Source organism: Bubalus bubalis, chromosome 15, assembly GCF_019923935.1.
Source record: "Bubalus bubalis isolate 160015118507 breed Murrah chromosome 15, NDDB_SH_1, whole genome shotgun sequence".
NCBI classification, from domain to species: Eukaryota; Metazoa; Chordata; class Mammalia; order Artiodactyla; family Bovidae; genus Bubalus; species Bubalus bubalis.
Genome location: NC_059171.1, coordinates 60,190,232 through 60,208,872, shown reverse-complemented (window position 1 = coordinate 60,208,872; position 18,641 = coordinate 60,190,232). Strand labels below are relative to the sequence as shown.

The following is an 18,641-nucleotide window of genomic DNA, read 5'->3' as shown; positions in this document are numbered from 1 at the left end:
ACAGAAAACTTCAGTAGGCCAGGTACCCTTAAGATCAAACTGGAGATTTTTTTAGCTCATTAACACTGGCTCCCACTTGACTCCACTCCACCATCAATCTGCTCTCTCCACCTGTATTCCTGTGACTGCATCAGTGTCTTCCTCCTTTTCCGTACAGCCATTCCAAGGCAAATTCAAAAGTCAAAGATATTCCAAAGAGCCAGTCACAGCAAAGTCAGAATTCAGTTTTATTTCACATTGATAGAAACCGTGAAAAAGATTTACATTTTCCCACGTTACAGCACAGCATTTCAATGGAATATTTCTTGCCATAAGTTAGATCTTACTGATTTGTGTCAGTGAAACAACAGTTTATATCCTTCAAGGTAAAGCAAAATGACTTAGTAAATGATTGTTTAAAAACTGAATCCAGACATAAACATATGGCTTCATTATTCACATGCTCTGTGTAGTCCATACCAAGTCATTTCCATCATCAAATAGCACCCATTTATGAAGATGCCATCCTAACACTGTCCTAGTCAGCTGGAATACAGCAGAAAATGACCAGTAGAAATATCAAGTGTACATTTTTGGTATGTATTAAACTGTGTGGTAACTACACCACATGTATTGAGCTCTGACTAACTTTTGTTACCCATAAATTTATTTTCAAGTAATTTTAACCGATAATTTGAAAAATCTAATTATTTAAAATCAAATAATTGCTATTTTTCATTTGCACAAAAGCTAACTTAAAAAGATCATTTGACTACAGTGAAAATTTTAAATGAGTCTATTGGCAGAGAAGAGTAGAGCAAAATTTTTGAAAGGACTGTTCATTTCCTACAGCAGTCGGTTTCAAACATATGTACAGAATAAGTAAATTCTGTGCTATGAGGAGAATCACCTCAGAGCAAATCATCTTAGAGATTACAGTTTTTAAGATCCGTTTTAAATATTCCAGAACATACTAGAATATGAACTAACTATTCTTTCAGTTAGTTACAGGAAAATACAACCACAGAATTATTTTCATTACCTGCACTGAAGATTCTAGTAACTCTGCAGGTCCAAAATGTGGACTAAACTCCAGTTTAGGAAGTAGTGTACAAACTCTGAAGGGATGTCAGGTTTCTTTCTATAAGTATCAATACATTTTTACTCCACCACGTCTGTGATTCAGAATGTCAAATTACAGCATATATTGACTGTGGGTGTCCATGGCAAGGAGGCAATATTTGGTCTTTTATGAAGGATAACAAGAAGAAAGAACATATTTCTAGAGAGGAGAAAAGAATATTAAATAGAACAGAAATTATATTCAGCAAAGAAAAACCTGGTCCCCAAAATAAAAGGGCCATTAATTCTAGAGAGCAATATTACTCTTTATGGACACTTAGAAGCATTATCCCTCTTATAAGGAATAATATAATAACACCTCATTCTTAATATTATAATCATTAAGTATATAAGAACACATATAAAAATATGGATACTGCATGGTGACTATGTAATTTAGGGATGTGTCCATAGTCCTAAGTCACAGCACGTATAAACCCTTTATGTCTTAACTGCTCATTTACACCTGAACAAAGTTTCATTAAGCATACTAGTAATTTTCAAGTGATGTAGTAAAAAAAAGTCCGGTTGCAGTATTTTATGATTTTGCTGAATTACATTTGGGAGAAAGAAGCTAGCTGCTTCATCTATTTTAATACTAGTGTATCCTGGATCATATCATACAAATACATATAAAGAAATGTCAAAGATCATACATTTCCCACGAGGAGATTTATTTAGTCTGTGTCATTGGTGTATATTTGCAAAACGTTTTAACACTGCAAACATTAGAGGTTTCAAGGTTGGGCACAGGAAGAAGTATGTGCTCCACTGGACGATGCTGGTGTGCACTTCTACACAAGGCCTCTTGGCGGCGTCAGTCAACAGGAGGTAGGAGCTTATCAATGAACTGCTTGATGTCCATCATTTCCTGTTTGGAATAAAGAGGTCTGATAAGCAGTTACACAAATCAGAAATGAAATCCCCACTAAATTCCGCTAACTAAATCCATGGTGTGCACAGATAAGGTGAAACCACAGTTTTACTACAATTACATAAAAAGTGGTGACAGAGAAATGAAGCACCAACAGAAATCTGGGAATACTTCCTACGATGATAGTGATGATTGTATTAATACATTTAATGACTGCTCTGGTGGTATGAAGTCCCAGGAAAATTGTATGCACTTTGTTCCACTGGGGGTCAGGGGGAAGGAAGGTTGAGAAGTGACAATAACCACCTGGAGAAGACATGGTACACACACACAACTATTGTCAACTAAGCGTCAGTGCCCAGCTTCTAACACACCCCCACTAAAACAATGACACTATACCAGCAGCACCAAACACGCTGTGCCTTCATGAGGAATCACACACAACCAGCCACCTGAAGGAGGGAGGGCAGGTGCCCAAAACAGGCCTGGAGAGCCGTGGAAGCGAGCCCATCCCCGAGGACATGGCTCCATGCCTCCTGCCTGTGGCTCCACCTTACCACTGCCCCAGAACAGGCTCCCTGCTGTTACCCCTGGTGTCTGACCTCCCAGATCCACACCCCAGCACACAGAGACCCTTCACTCATATCACCTCCAGCCTACTGTACATCCTTTGTGGTCCCAAAGGTCCCTGCGATGCCCCCTCCTGCAGCCCCACCACCTCTCACTTTCTGCCCCAAGCTGTCCATCCACTGTCCTCCCATTTGGTGCATAGGTCCCCTCCACACAAACACTGGTGCCCAGGTGCACCCCCGAGTCTTCAGTGTGCTGACCCAGAGGTACTGAGTTTGGGGTCCTGGCTCGGGTGTATGTGTGCTAACCTTGGGGCACCTGTGACGGGATGCCTGCTGTGAGGACCACTGGTTTGGACCTGCAGCCCCTCCCTCCTGGGATCTGGCTGCCAGCCTTGCCAAATCTGATATGTCATCAGGGGTTCAACTGCCTTCTCAGTCACACCTAGAGACCTAGGTCCCCCATCCTTCTAGATAAATCTTACTACTTGCCTTCTCTGCCCTTTAAGCACGTGATTTAGCCAGGCTGACAAGTGCAAACAATGTTAACTTGGACTGCCTTGGTGCTGAGCAGTCAGTTTTTAGTTTTTAGAGCCTCTGAACCTATCCTGACGTCCTTCATTCTTAACAAGCGATCATCCTTCTCAGGTTTTCAGAGAACTTTTAAAAAACTTGTAACGTAACATACATCACAGTCTGCTCGCTATATAGTCACTTGGATATATACCCTTCTCCCCTATTAAAAATTCTCATTTGAGTTAATCTACTTTAGATTTTCGGAGAAGGCAATGGCAACCCACTCCAGTACTCTTGCCTGGAAAATCCCATGGATGGAAGAGCCTGGTGGGCTGAAGTCCATGGGGTCGCTAGGAGTCAGAAACGACTGAGCGACTTCACTTTCACGCACTGGAGAAGGAAATGGCAACCCACTCCAGTGTTCTTGCCTGGAGAATCCCAGGGACAGGGGAGCCTGGTAGGCTGCCGTCTATGGGGTCGCACAGAGTCGGACATGACTGAAGCGACTTAGCAGCAGCAGCAGCACTTTAGATTTTAATAAAGGAATATTTTTTGTCCTTTGATTACATACAATGTTTGCAAGTGGGAAGTCGATGAATGAATGTTGAATTAAATGAAATAAACTTTGATCTAAGTCCTACTAACCTATGGTTCAATGTGAATTCATTCATTAACTTCTTTTAAACCCCCAAGCCATCAAATGTTATTTATCCTAAAAATATCACATGCAAAAAGTTGCAGAGGTATGCCTGTCATCGCTGCTTCCTGTCGTTTACCTGTTGACATGAACTGTGCATCATGCCTGCGTAGGTTCTGAAGGTCACATTGGCTGGATTCACCAATGTCTTCAGCTTCTCAGCAGTGAGAGAACCGAACATCAGGGGGACTAGAGGATCCAGGTCCCCATGGCACTGAAGAATAGAAATGTCTCTATTCACACCACCGATAGGGCCCTGTAGACAACACAACAGAACTGTGTTATTCACTCAAAGGGATGGCGCACTGTGTTAGGCGCGTACAACCAGAGAACAGGCACGTATCATACAGCATGTTCTTACATCACAGGTGACGTCTGGCCACAGAAATGAAACTCCCTCCATCCCTGTGCCCCCCACCTCTTCATTTAAAGGACATAGGATCACCCTGCTTGTATTAAATGTTCTCCTAATGAATCAGTTCCTCAAAGCACATTGTATCCTAGTCATATGTCCAGTGTCTGGACTCAGTATGTTTTAGCTGAATCATGTTCTTCTCAGCTCTTACTTGATTTAAATAAGAAGGTTAATAAACAACACTATGTGTGAGACACCAAAGAGTTACTATATAGTGACAAGGAAAAAAGAAAACACTAGATTTAAAGATGAATTTGAAAATGTCCTTATCCTTCGTGTGTACTATGTACTGCTTTACATGTTGAGTATTTAAAAACTACATTCTCTGGCAAAATTCTGCTATTAAGCAGTGAGCATACTGAGCATTCCAAAAACATTATTTCTATGTATTAAAAATAGCCCTAATTTTTGATATAAATCTTACAGTGTACCAAAGACATCAAATATAGAATTCATGACAGCAAGGACTTCTTTCTTTCTTGTTTTAAGGACTCACTCATTTCTTCCATTTTCTGCAATCCACAGTAAAGGCATTGTAGTGTGCAGATAAAGTCTAAATAAATACATCACAAAGTAAACATATACTTTCTGTACTTTCAGCTCAATTTGTTGTGAACCTAAAACCGCCCTAAAAATTTAAGTTAATTACTACTATAGCCCTGTCGCTCAGTCGTGTCCGACTCTTTGCGACCCCGTGGACTGTAGCCTACCAGGCTCCTCTGTCCATGGGATTTTCCAGGCAATAGTACTGGAATGGATTGCCATTTCCTTCTCCAGGGGATCTTCCCAACCCAGGGATCGAACCCAGGTCTCCCGCATTGTAGACAGACGCTTTACCGTCTGAGCCACCAGGGAAGTCCTAATAAGCTAATATGGGGCTGTTCTCAACAATATCGGCCACCTCAGAGCTCAGCGATGCCCCGCTGCACGCATGCGTCAGGCACCTGTGGAAACGAAGCCCGCAGTGGCAGCCAGCAGCTGAGAGCGGTGACCCCGGCCAGCTTCTGCTGTGTGGTCAGAGCCGTGTACAGAGATAAAGCTCCTCCCTGGAGAGATAACAGGCAGAGTCAGTGGGGCAGATCTGCTGCCAAGAGCAGTGGGGGTGATTCTTGTTATCAATACCATCTGTTAGAAAAAAAGTCACACTGGATGGCTGACATCTAATGAAATTAGGCAAACTGGTAGAAACACACACACCCCCCAGCAGCACGTCCTCCAGGACTTGACTCTCCACCTTGAAGGCAGTCATGAGACCCCAGTGATGCCCCAACCAGCCAAGATGCAGTTTGAACAGCAGAGTTCATGGCTGCCCTGACAATGCTTGAGGGGTAGTCCAAATTTATAGTCACTATCCTCTCTGCAAAGTCTTGGGTAGAAAATCAAATCTGGTCTTAAACTGGTGTTACTTTCCAAAAGAAGAATTCAGGATGATAAGGACTGTCTGGGGGGATACCTCGGGAGCACTGTCCGGCAGCTCACAACCCCCCCGCCCAGGCCTGGAGCCTGCATTCACTCTGGCCCACTGCTTCCAGGGCCACACAAGGATGTGGGAGCCTTTCTCATCTGAGAAATTCAGTGACTGTCACACTCTGTGTGGCTGGAACTGTAACATGTAAGCTCAAGAATGGGAAAAGCGAGAGGAAGCAGAGGCCAACCACAGATGGCGAGGCAAGTGAGGCTGATGGGCAGATGCAGGGGGAGAACACCTGAGTCCCAGCTGCCTCCGGGATCCTGGCTTCATTCTCATCGCTGGCTTCTGGGATGTGACCCCAGACTCGTAACTTACTCTTTCTTGCCTAAGGTGTTAGGATTTAGTTTCTGCCTGCTCTAATCAACGAATCTCATTGACAGACTCCTGTCTGAACCAAGTGCTCATTCCTATAACCACATGTATGTCACAGTGTGTGCACTACAATGTACATTACCCGTGACTTCCAATAAATACCGCATCAACAGTGCGTCTTTTTACTGTATCATATCAACAACCTATGTTTCCATCGAATTCTAACTTCTAAATGATTCCTTAATTCTGATACTGCCCTAATTCAGGTCATCTGGATGCTAAACTGTTGCCTTGGAGAATTTACAGATTGGCAGTGAGGGCAGTTTGGGGGGTGGGAGGTGACATGGCAAACAGGTGATGAGCTGAAATTAAGATGTAAATGCCAGTACGTCGTAACTGTAGAAAAAGTACCGCAGGTGGGAGAAAAAGTACAGGAAGAGAAGAAAGATGCCAAAAGTAAACACCATACACTTTTATCTAAAATCTGTTCTGCATGACAAGAAAAAAGAGGACAGAATGACATCACCAAGACTGACTTGGCTCCCCTCACCAGAACCATCTACTCCAGAATGGGAACCACAGAGGGATCCTCAAACAGGGTGCGGCTGAAGCACCCCCAACCTTGGGACCAGCACAGATGCAGGGGTGGTCAGCAAGTGGTTGGCGCAGCCCCCCAACTGGGGTCCCCTTTGTCCGGGCCCCTACTCTGATCCCACCCAACTGGGATTCCAGGGGGTTCGTGGGGCTCGACCGCTGGGAATTTGTGAGAAAAAGAAGGAAGGGATTTTTCTCTTTGACCTTATTTCCCATCAGTCATCTCCTCCTGGGACAGGGCCTCATACCCGTGTTTCAGCAGTTTTATCTAGAGGGGCACACACTATTAACAGATACAGCTATGTGTGCGCTGTGGTTACTCAAGAAAAACACATTCCAGGCTCCAATTGATTTCCTTAAATAAACTGACTTTCAAGTCGTAATCTATGGAGTGAAGCCTATCACTGAGAGAGAAAACTAGAAAAGAAGAACTTCCCAGTCCAATCAAACTTAATTCAGCATTAAAGGTAAGGAGTACATCATATTCTGTAACATCTTCTAAAAACAGGACTCCCATAAAAAAAGGATCAGGACTTCTAGACAAATAGACCGATGACACGCCACCCAAACTTTTATCTTACCTGAGAAAATCCTCCCAAAATAATTCTGTTAGAAGGAATGCCATTCTTCACCTCTTGATCTATCAAAGCTTTTACTAAAAATAACATAAAAAAATAAAATCACCAAAAATTAAATCACCAATACTTTCAAAGTCCACTGATGTGCTTTTCCATTATTAATTTTTTCCTATTTAAATTGTATCAGTGTATTAAAGGTCAAAACAAGTGAAAAACTTGAAGCACTCTTTTAAAATACAAAATTAGGATATATTTTCAAGAACTCAATTTTGTAGGCACTGCTTAAACTGTTCAATTATTTGTCACGTGATCTGTAAAGCAGTTTTTTCTCTCATCAGTGTGGAGGGATATGAATATTCCTTTATCCACGGTCCATTCTGCTCATATACATTTTATAGTTCTTTCTCTCCAATGAACCTCAGGCATTTGTACCTAAAAGCTGTTACTTTAAAATCGTAGATAGTTAAGTACTTTACGTGGGTTGTGATTTACAGTGCTTGAATAATTTACCTTATTATTTAAAAACCCCAAACACAGTATTAATTTTCCCTATAGCCAGTAAATAATGTGGTGGTGGCGGGGGAAACAGATGAATTCTTTTGTTTCCGCAAAATATTTCAACACATATCACTAACTATATTACTCGGTAACTCCCTATAATTCCATTTTTCTTTATAATACTATGAGAATAACTGCCCCTTTTTACAAATTTATCTCCTTTCACTTTTGATATATGTACGTAAGAGTTTCACCTTTTTAAGATGAAAATTTCCAAATTTAACTGGCCACAAGTATGAGATATTCTGTGACTTTCTCTGTTTGCCTACATCAATGAAAGCAAAATGATGCATCTGACAGCACTCAAGCTTTATAAAATGCCATTCCTCCCCATCCACCTCATCTTCATGGACCATAATTAACAGTCCAACAAGGTAAGAGTGATCAGAAAAGGGTGGCATAGTGCCACCACCTGAGTTTAGACAGCTGCATCGTTTTCATCAACAGCAATACAACAACCGAATCTACTATAAAACTTTCCTTACTTACCATTTTCTGCTGCCTGTTTAATTCCAGTTTCATCCTCCAGTGAATCTGGCGAAAGCCCAATAATGTCAAACCTGGAAAACAAAGCAAAGTCCTAAAAGAATTGTTTGATTCTAAGAATATCTACCTTTGATAAGAAGATGGTAACTTCAGAGAAAAAAGGCTAACCAGAAATATTCTCTAGAACATTAAATTCAAACTAAACTGTTTCTGGACTTCCAGATAGTTCAGATGGTAAGGAATCCACTTGCCAATGCAGGAGACACAGGAGTCGTGGGTTTGATCCCTGGATCGAGAAGATCCCCTGAAGAAGGGCATGGTACCCCACTCCAGCATTCTTGCCTGGAGAATTCCAAGGACAGGAGACCCTGGTGGGCTACAGTCCATGGAGTTGCAAAGAGTCAGATACAACTTAATGACTAAATAACAACAACTGTCTCTGCAGGCCAAACAGTCAACTTAAATGTCTGAATATGATATCCTGTGAGTTCCTTTTGCGCTAAGTAGACGCAGATGCTATTAGAAAGTCACTGTCACATAATTTAGAGTTAGAAACACCTGCAGAATGACCTAGTCTAACCTGACACCTGGGGAGGAATCTTCAGCCCTTGAGACACCTGAATAGATGCCATCTCTTCACTTCACTCCTAGTCATCCTAAGTCTACTGGCTGGAGATCCCTGCACCAGCGCGGCACCTCACACGCAAGGCCTGCGCCTGCTGCACAAGGCCCTCGGGCTGCCTCCACCACAGTCTGCAGAGCCTGTCACCACTTGACCCTGAATCTGGGTCTGCCCCGCTGTCCGCTACGTGTTCAGACTACGGTCAGGAGCTATGTGAGGTGGAAGTCTTGGTGTCAGACAGGGATTCTGTCAGAGAAGGAACAGAGAAGAATTAGAGGCCACCGTGGGCAGGAACCTGTGAGAGTCACCAAGGAATCTCCCATAGACACAGATGAACATTCAGGTGGGTTAGAAGGGGTGGGGACAAGCAGAGGATAAGGTGGCAACACACTGGAGACCCCAAGATGTCCTGACAGGAGTGTGGAGACAGGGGAGCAAACAAGCAGGAACAAGTATGCCTGCTGGTTAGGTCTGAGCTAAGTGCCTTCAGAGATGGGGCAGCTCCAGGTGGCAGAGCCCAGGGGAGATGTGGGTGCCTGAGGCTGAGAGAGGAAAAGGTCAGCGGGAAGAGAAGAGTCCTGGAAGCAACAGACATTCAAGGCTGTGAATGGGCCACGGACATCGGATCCCCAAGTCACTGGAAAGGTAAGATGTCGGCAGGACCCAGGGGTTGGAGTCGTCATTTCTGAGCAGACCTGAGGGCAGGGCTCTCAGAGCAGCAGGAGGAACGCTGGCCTGGACGCGGCTCAGAGAACAAAGGAGCGACTGTGAAGCACACGGGGAACGCCTGGCACCCTGTAGACCCCCAGAGGGCTCATCAGGAAGTGGTCTCCCCACACACCCGCCAGCCTGCCAAGCCGAGGCGGGAGGTGGACGCCCCATCTGGTCACAGCAGTCAGCAGAGGCGTGTCAAGTGGTGAGGGACACTCTGCAGCATTTCTACCCACCCACTCACTCCTCTTTCTCTACCTGCTGTCGCAGCTCCTTCAGTTTACCCCTGAACCTAAGCCATGAGAACCATTTCACTTTAGAACTTTGCAACTTAAAGACAGTTCATTAAAAATTGATGTATGCAAAAGCAATTTTGATTAAAACAAAAACAAAAAAAAGAAAAACTTACAAAAAAACCCCCCTAAGTAAAAAGTTGTTAGTAAATTAGTGAAGTCTTACTTACCATGATGGCATGGCCATGTTCATATTTAATGTTACAGGCATAACCGGCCTACATGGGGAAGAAAAAAGAAAAACAAGAATAATACACCAAAGCACAGAACCTAGTCAACACCATCTGTTGCAGATAATTACTCGAGGCTCACACAACATCCAGTGTGCAATTTTAAACAGATGATCTGCTTAGCTGCACGCACACCTGTACAACTCTGTGCTCCACACTCTCCAAATGGTTCTTGAGACAAAAGCGGCCACTGGGATGGACTAAAGTTGGCAAAAAAAATATCTTTCTTTATCAACACCTTTACTCGATACTTTCAGACCAGACGTGAGAAAGAAAACAGTGGCCAACATGGCTGGAAATGTCTGAGACTGGCTAAGCAGGGGGCAAGGGATGCAAGCAACTTACTGCACAGAAAAGGTGATGTCGATTCCCGTAGGCTCAATGACATGTGTGCTGATTTTCTAGTTCTTACCTGCTTACAAGACCTCTAAATAAATAAGGGAAACACAAGCTTTGCCTGAGTATCCATTATACCCAACTCAGTTCTGTGCTGACAATGTTGGACCACCCACCTGCAGCCAGGTACCAAAGAAGAGAAGAACAGACACACTCTAACTGCATCTCACCACCATCCTCCTTACTTGAGAAACAAGTCCACCTTAGATGTCACAAAATCTTAGCGAAATTTCCTTGAGGACATAAACTTGCTTCCCTAGGTTCAAAGATAGGTTTACACCAAATTCAGTCTGGGGGCCAATAACAATAGAGCAGGAATTCCAACTGCATCAAGAATTCTGTCTCTGGCCTGAGTCATTAAGAAGCACACAGCAACCCTGGCCACAGTATGTGGCTGTCGCTGACAACAGTTAAGATGAAGAAGATGAAGCCTTTGGTACAGGATAAGAAGAGGAGGGAACCTTTTCTTACCTAGTCTCAGATACTCTTCCTCTTTCGTATTTATCGACTCTGCTGCTATGACCACTTCCGAGGCTGAACTACTGACCCGTCAGCACTCGTCTCATCCCACCGGCTTCTCCACAGCTACCACTCCTCAGCACCCTCTGACCTAAGACCTGCTCATCTCAGGGACTTTCTGAATTTGCTCAAAACTTACTAGTATCTTTTGGACACCTACAAATATTTTCAGGATTCAAAGCCAAATCTAACAGACTCCAAAGTATGTGTTCTCTTTGTGCTGCATCATACTGTTTCTAATTGATGGAATTTGAAAGGGTTTTCAAGGTAGTCACAAACCTGACAGGTAAATCCCCTTCAGAGACAGCTCATGGATATCCTCAGAGCTTAACAGGTATCTGTGTATCTACAGGAATTTTTCTGGCTGCTGTGAGTTCAATCGATCTCCAAAGTAGCATTATTTTAAATTTCGCAATTAAAAAAAAAAAAGAAAGAAAAATTCAAGGTAACCAGGTCACATTTATGTTTTAAAGAACTTACTAATCTTTAGTTTGAAGCTGAACATACACAAATGCATTTCTGGAAAAGCAAAGCTATCATGATGCTTCTTCTCTGGACTCCAAATCGCAAGCCTGAAAACTGGAAACACTTACGCATGCGGGCAGATGTATTTGATGTGAGCGCTTCTGATCCCGGCAAAGGCTTCTGCCCATCCATGCCTGGTGGAGAAGTAACGCCATTAGATACTGTTTTACAGTCCCGTTAGTTAGTAACAGAATAAATAGTTACTTACATTTGTAAAGATAAATTTTAACCCCTTAAAAAATCATTGCCAACCTAGAAATAACCCAAAGCGTGTGATTTCAGCTTTACCGTGAGAAACTCTCTAATGGTTCCTAAAGAACAGTGTTTTCTCTTTCATATACTTCACTGGGCCTTCAAATCTACAAAGTGCATTTTTTTAAGCTCTATAATCTCCCAACCATATGCCTAACAAAATACCCAAGACAGATGATATAATTCATTTTATATGAAGAAAAAAACCTCAGAGGGGTAAAGCAACTATCTGCTATCTCTCTTTTGCTACTACACCAATCAAAAATAAAATAACTCTAACATTCACTCTTTGTGCAAATGTGGACATATGTTCAAAATGGAGTAAGAGAAAAACTAGAAAAATATAAATGTCATCAAAATCCTTCCAGCCAGAAATAAAGTTAATCTTTTTACATATTTTTTCCAAGTTCTGCATGCTATCACTGGAGAGGTAAACACAGATTTAAGAAGAGTGGGATCACACTACAAACACACAGCTCCCTACTTACTTACACTTGACATTACACCTGGTACTTTCTACATGTTACCTCTGTGTGCTCAGGTGCTTAGGTTGTGTCCAGCTCTTTGTGACCCTATGGACTGTGGCCTGCCAGGCTCCTCTGTCCATGGGATTCTTCAGGCAAGAATACTGGAGTGGGTTGCCCTCCTCCAGGGGATCTTCCCGACCCAGGGATCGAACCCACATCTCCTGTGGCTCCTGCATTGCAGGCAGATTCTTTACCACTGAGCCACCAGGGAAGCCCCATTACCTCTACTAAAGGGTAAAATAAAAGTAACTTAAGCCTTTTCTGGATAAAATGGTTTTGAAATAAATGTTAACTGCTTTTCTGTTAACTACTTCTCTATTTTAATCCACCTTCCCCAAAAGTGTTAAGGACACAGAAACCTCACTGAAAAGGCAAACACAGAGAGGGCTGAAACCAATACTGTAGACTGTCAGTGAATACACACAGAATGAAGGAATGTTTTAGAAGATCACTATTTGGCAACCATCACAATAACAGATGCAGACAGCAATCATTAATGGATGCTAAATCCAGAGGTGAAAAATGGACATTTTTATGAAATCATAGCATCTACCCACCAAATACTTTTTAAGTGCAATTATACTTACTAATGGAGAAGGCAATGGCACCCCACTCTAGTACTCTTGCCTGGAAAATCCCATGGACGGAGGAGCCTGGAAGGCTGCAGTCCATGGGGTCGCTGAGTGTCGGACACGACTGAGCAACTTCCCTTTCACTTTTCACTTTCATGCATTGGAGAAGGAAATGGCAACCCACTCCAGTGTTCTTGCCTGGAGAATCCCAGGGACAGGGGAGCCTGGTGGGCTGCCGTCTATGGGGTCGCACAGAGTCGGACACGACTGAAGCGACTTAGCAGCAGCATACTTACTAATTTATTCTGGAGACACTTGGTAGGCACTATCTTAACCAGGTAGTGAAACATAAAATCATCATCAGAGGCACAAAAATCAACCCAGTGAGAAGTCACATAAACCAGACTGAGGGCCAGCCCACCTAGGAACTGGTTTGTCAGGGAGAAGGGTCCAGGTCACCAAAGCTAAGAAGATGGACCGATCCAGACTGAAGGAGCCTCAGGAGATTTGACAGTTCAACCTGACCAGCTCACTTGTGATCTGGACCCACAAAGGACACTGCTGGTCAGAGCAGGGGGATGTGACTGTGGATGGTGGGTTTGACGGGAGCCTCAGGTCAACATCAACAGCCTGACCGATGGGTATGCTGTGGTCACACGGCCGTGCCTTCTGCTTGCAAAACACACTGCAGCTCTGTGGAGTAACGAGGCAACAAGCCTGCAACTTTATTCTTGAATGTATGAGAAATGTTAACAACTGGGCAATCTGAGTGAAGGGCAAAAGGACCTCTGGATACTACTTCTGTAACTTTCATGTAAATTTGAAGTTATTTTAATAGAAGCAGCTAAAATTTTACACTAAGACAATGAATGGAACGTAACCTGTTAAGTGATTCTATGAGTCCACATGACAGAAGTGAGGAGGGTCAAGCCAAAAACGCAAGGGGAGTGGCAGTTAGAGAACCACGTCACAGTAACACCTGCCTCCAGTGAGAATCACCCGTGGAAAAAGCCCTGGGTCAAAGTCCGCTGTACGATTTGCATCATCTAAAAGCACCTCCCCACGACTTGCGCTTACCACACAGGGAAAACAAGGCGGCGAAGCCCCAAAGGAAGAGACCACCTTCACCAAGTGGCCCAGGGCGGCATCAGTAACGGGACAGAGGACCCCATCTGGCTCCCAGTGTGAGGTAATGAACGGGGCTGAACTGCCATGTGAGGAAGTGCCACACAAACCTAAACAGGGGACCAGTCCCATCCGTGCAGAAAGGTAAACATCCAGAACACCAGAGAGGAGCAGAGGGACTGTCCCAGATTAAAAGAGACTCGAGCACTGCAGCTGCTCAGGGCAGCGCGGCAGGGACTGAAGGGCAAGCGGAGAGGATTACTACAAAGGACATTACTGGGGCAGCTGCCAAGGTCTGTTAGGTAACAGGGTAGACGGATAAGAACATTAAAGAAGTGCTAAACTTCCTGAATCAGATACTGTTCTGTGGTTATACAGGAGACTCTGCTCGTGCTTAGGAGGTAAGTGCTAAAGTTGGGAAGTAAAGAATCATGGTACTGGCAACTTTTCCAAGTTTAGGCAAACACAGTAACATGTTAGTTAGAGCTCAGTGAATCTGAGTAGAAGGAATCGAGGAATCTGTTTTACTCTAGCATATGCTCAGTCACTCAGTCATGTCCAACTCTTTGCGACCCTATGGACTGGAGTCCACAAGGCTCCTCTCTGTCCATGGGATTATCCCAGCAAGCATACTAGAGTGGATAGCCATTTCCTCCTGCAGGGGCTCTTTCAGACCAGGGATCGAACCAGTCTCCTCTCCTGGCAGGTGGAGTCAGGAATCACTGACTCCTGACTGAGTCACCACTGAGTCACTCAGTTACCACTGAGTCACCTGGGAAGCCCCTTTATTCTTGCAACTCTTCTATACCTTTGAAAGTATTAAAAAAAAATTTTTTTTAATACTCTCAAAAGTATTTATCTTTTGGGTTGTAGGATTTCAACTGATTTCATTCTCTTCTCAAATATATTTGAATCTGAATTTTTTTTACAAGACAAATGTAACACTTCCATAATCATAACAAAAGCTATCTTTATTTTGGAAGGAAAACTGATCTCAGGCAATATAGTGTGGACTAACACATTTTATTATACAGGTTACGCAGAGGAACATGTGGTCAGATGTGTTTCTTGCAGAACTTTTCAGAGCTTTAAACATGCTAGTGCCCACACAGTAAAGCTTCAAAGGGAGAATAAGCCATATCATATTCCCTTGACACTAAGATATAATCTAAGTGGCACCACTGAAAAAACTCTTTTTATAAAAAAAAAAATCACCACCACAACAAACACATATAAGATGAATACCAAAAAAAAAAAAAAAAAAAAGATGAATACCAATCTCAGAAACATAAAATGTGGGGAAAATGACATATGGGAATTGAGAAAATATGGAATTACACAGGGTCTCCCAATCTCATTTGGCCACCAAACACTTTTCATGAGGAATCTACAGGACATAGACTGCTAGATCCAAGTTAAGACAGCACACCTTGGCTGGCCCTGCAAAAAAGAACCTTAACCAAAAAAAAAAGAAAGCTGCCCATTTTTATAGCAACAAACTGAATTGCTTAATCCTCTTCACCCTGCAAGTCAACCTGACAAAAGAACCTCAGTTCTCCAAAAACTATCTTAAACACTGAATTACCATTTGTCAGATAGGCTGCTGCTGAATTTTCTCATGTGTTAATGCAACCAGTTAAATGTCAGCTTTCTTTGGTGCCACCCCACCAAGCACTGTCAGAACTGAGACCTCTAATTTTTGTCCTTCAGAACTCTAATTTTTTATATAAACTTCACTCTTAGTCAAGATGTCACAGCTGCTCTCAGCCTTTATAATCTCACGGTGGTCATTTTCGTCACCATCTCACTCATAACTTCTGTCTAAAGTATCTGGCTACACTGGGGTCCACACAGAACCTTCCTCCAAATGAAGCTTTTTTCTCTTGCCCTGATTCTTCAGGCCTCAAAGCTCTTTATTGGGAAAGTTGCAGGGGACCAAGATGCTCTCTGTCAGGTAATAAAACAGGGCTTCTCTAAAAACCTCTGGATTAGACAGATAGATGGATAAATAAATAGGAAAACAAGTCTTTCTTTTTCATAGAACTACGTGTTGACCATAAAGTCCTATAACCCTTCCCATACATAACTCCATGTAAGGCATGGACCTCCACTTGGGAGGCCTAAAAGGATTTAAGACTTAATCTAATTCTAGCCCAGTGCCTCCTTGTAAAGACTCAATAGTGTCTTGGCTCCTTTATCAAAATTTATTTGTTTCACTTTCCCTCCAATTCTGTAATTTTTTAACAATTTTATAACAACAATTTGACTGACATTTCAAACAGATAATCATGGATTTAAATTTTAAAAACCCCTCAGGACTTCTCTGGTGGTCCAGGGGTTGACTTTGAGCTCTTAATGCAGGGGGCCTGGGTTTGAGCCCTGTTCAGGGAATTAGATCCTCATGCAGCAAGGAAGATTTTGCACACTGCAATAAAGATCCCAGGTTGCCGCAACTAAGATCTGGCATAGCTCCCCGGCTTCCGCCCCAAAAAGCTCTCAATACAGAGAAAAGCTGAGTGACAGATAAACCATAGGGCTAAAGCCATGTGTCTGATAAGCCTCCGAACAAATCTTTAAACTGCATCCTCTGCCCTTCAACTGATTTTTGAACAGAACATCTAAGATTTCATTCAGAACACTCACATTGCTAGTATCTCACTAAACAAAATGCACCAGTTCTTCTCAAGCTGCCCTGAAATTTCACCTCCGGCAAGTTCTCAAGTGCAGGCTCTACAAACATACCTCCCAACTCTGGCGTCCAGTACCCATGGCAACTCAAGGAGGAGTTTGCAGTTTTAATATGTTCCAGAAACACAAGTTGATGCATGACAAATTAAGAGGATGGGGGAAACTGCAGGGGGTGGGGCTGGGAATCAAAAAAGAAAGGATTCTATCTCATGACCAAAGTGTAAGAAATATGACTAGCAGTCTTTTTTATACAATCCTAGATTTCTTCAACAGTGAATTCTTGCTCGTGTAGGGGTGCCTGACCTCGCTCATCAGGGTACTAAGGATGGTACCTACCCTGTGTCTCCCAATCCATGAAGGAAGATCACCTAGAAGAGAAGAGAGCAATGACTGCTTAATACCCCCAAGAAACCACCAGAATGTCACAGCCCCGGGATCTGGTTAAGCTGGATACCAGGAGTCACAGAACACTGCCTTCAGCAAGTTAATTATCTCCACAGACCTCGCTGAAGCGGCAAAAATACTTAACTTCTCTCTTTGCAGCTCCTCAGATAACTTACGTGGGGTTTTAGCACTTCTTGAGGTTCCAGTTAGACATGCTTCTGGGCAAACGATCACATTCTACAGAACACAGTTGTCTCTTTCAGGTCAGACCGTGAGAGTCTCACCTACACGGTAGAATTTTTCCATCACAAAAAAGGAGCTTCGCGGGGTAAAAGTCTGAGATCCTCACGCACAAGTTTCCTAAGGAGTGGCACCCCTGATCGGAAACGACACTAAACCTTCAAACTCTGAGATGAGGGGTGTGAGGTGCGAAAATAAAGTCCTGTTTCTGGGGGCTAAGGCCTTTCCCATCCACAGACAGGCAGAAACCTGCTCCAGAGCTGCCTGGGGCTGGGGCGCCGTCGGCTCACATGGGGGCCTAGGAGTGGGGTGCCGGGCGGGGAGGGGGCGGGGAGGGAGGTCCCGGGGCCGGGGCGCGGTAGGGGACTCTGGACGTGGGCGGGGAGCTCAGGATGGGATGGGGGTTCTGGCTGGAGGTTCAGGATGGGGACAAGTGGATCGGGACTAGGGACTCAGGATTGGGGACAAGGGGATCGGGGCACGGGCTCAGGATGGGGACACAGGGATCTGGGCTAGGAGCTCAGAATGGGTACACGGGGCCGGGGGCTCAGGATGGGGATGGGAGCTCGAGGGTAGGAAAACAGCCTCCCGCTCGCCGTGACCCCGCGCCCTCCGCACACAGCCGGGCCAGGCGGCGCCTATCACCCCCGCCCGACCGCACCCGACCCACCGGCCCGGCGTCCCGCCCCCTCCCCCCGGCCCGCGGGCGCCCCGGCGCGCGCCCGAGCCCGCACTCACCGCGGCGGTGGCCTTCCGGGCGGCAGGCACGATGGCGGGCAGCGGAGCCGACATGTTATTGCCGCACATACACCGGCTCCAGCGGCCGCGCGTCGGAAGCGGAAGGCGGAGCGGGCGCCCGGCCGGGCCCAAGGGCGTGCGAGCGGCGAGTCGGGCCCGCCCACGGGCGCGCGCTCTGGCGCGTGCGCGCCCCCCGGCCCCGCGCGTCCCTGCCGCCCTTCGCGCCGCTGCCCGCGCGTCACAATGTTCCGCCGAGTGGCGCCCGGTTGGCTGCGGCCGAGGGCTGCCTGAGCTGACCTCCGCGTGCGGGCCGCGCATGCTCCATGCGGGCGGAGGGCTGGTGGGCCGGGGCGCGCGGTCACTGACGACCCCGGGCATTCGGTCTCTGCCCTACGAAGGTGGGGACTTGGGGCAGCTTTGGCGGCGTTTCTTGTAGGGGCCGCTCCCCTCCTCCTCTAAACTGCAGCTGGAGAGGGAAACGGTTGTCACCGGGTTTCCACGGTTCACCGGTGGGCGGATGTGGAGTTAATACTGATTTAGGCACCCGACCACGGGAGGGGGCCCAATGCCTATCTACTACATGGTGGGGTCTGGGAGGAGCAGAGATGGGCGCACTTAAAAGTTAGAATGCCCTGACCTTCGGAAGGT

At 45.0% G+C, this 18,641-nt stretch overlaps 1 protein-coding gene across 4 annotated transcripts; it reads right to left on the bottom strand.

Moving 5' to 3' along the window:
• Window positions 1-214: 214 nt before the first annotated feature.
• Window positions 215-18,180, bottom strand: LYPLA1 (lysophospholipase 1). Of its 4 annotated transcripts, XM_025265409.2 has the most exons (10): window positions 17,994-18,127; window positions 17,192-17,299; window positions 16,968-16,999; window positions 11,536-11,601; window positions 9,968-10,015; window positions 8,175-8,245; window positions 7,131-7,204; window positions 5,117-5,218; window positions 3,837-4,013; window positions 215-1,972 (listed from the first exon to the last, which is right to left on the bottom strand). In XM_025265409.2, the coding sequence occupies exons 5-10, from the start codon at window positions 10,006-10,008 to the stop codon at window positions 1,919-1,921; spliced, it is 519 nt and encodes a 172-aa protein (XP_025121194.1). In that variant the 5' UTR covers window positions 10,009-10,015; window positions 11,536-11,601; window positions 16,968-16,999; window positions 17,192-17,299; window positions 17,994-18,127; the 3' UTR covers window positions 215-1,918. The 4 variants fall into 4 exon arrangements, with proteins under 4 accessions (XP_025121194.1, XP_025121192.1, XP_025121193.1 ...); XM_025265407.2 differs by lacking the exon at window positions 17,192-17,299 and having other exon boundaries at window positions 17,994-18,177; XM_025265408.2 differs by lacking the exons at window positions 5,117-5,218; window positions 17,192-17,299 and having other exon boundaries at window positions 17,994-18,180.
• Window positions 18,181-18,641: the final 461 nt, after the last annotated feature.

What these genes read in the sequence shown, in the direction of transcription:
- LYPLA1 (XM_025265407.2), bottom strand. Translation starts at nt 18,062, where the DNA reads ATGTGCGGCAATAACATGTCGGCTCCGCTGCCCGCCATCGTGCCTGCC. An exon ending in CCCGGAAGGCCACCGCCGCG is followed by an intron (nt 17,000 to 17,993) that starts GTGAGTGCGGGC and finishes CTTCTCTTCTAG; the next exon opens with GTGATCTTCCTTCATGGATT. An exon ending in TGCACAGTTCATGTCAACAG is followed by an intron (nt 1,973 to 3,836) that starts GTAAACGACAGG and finishes TATTCCAAACAG; the next exon opens with GAAATGATGGACATCAAGCA.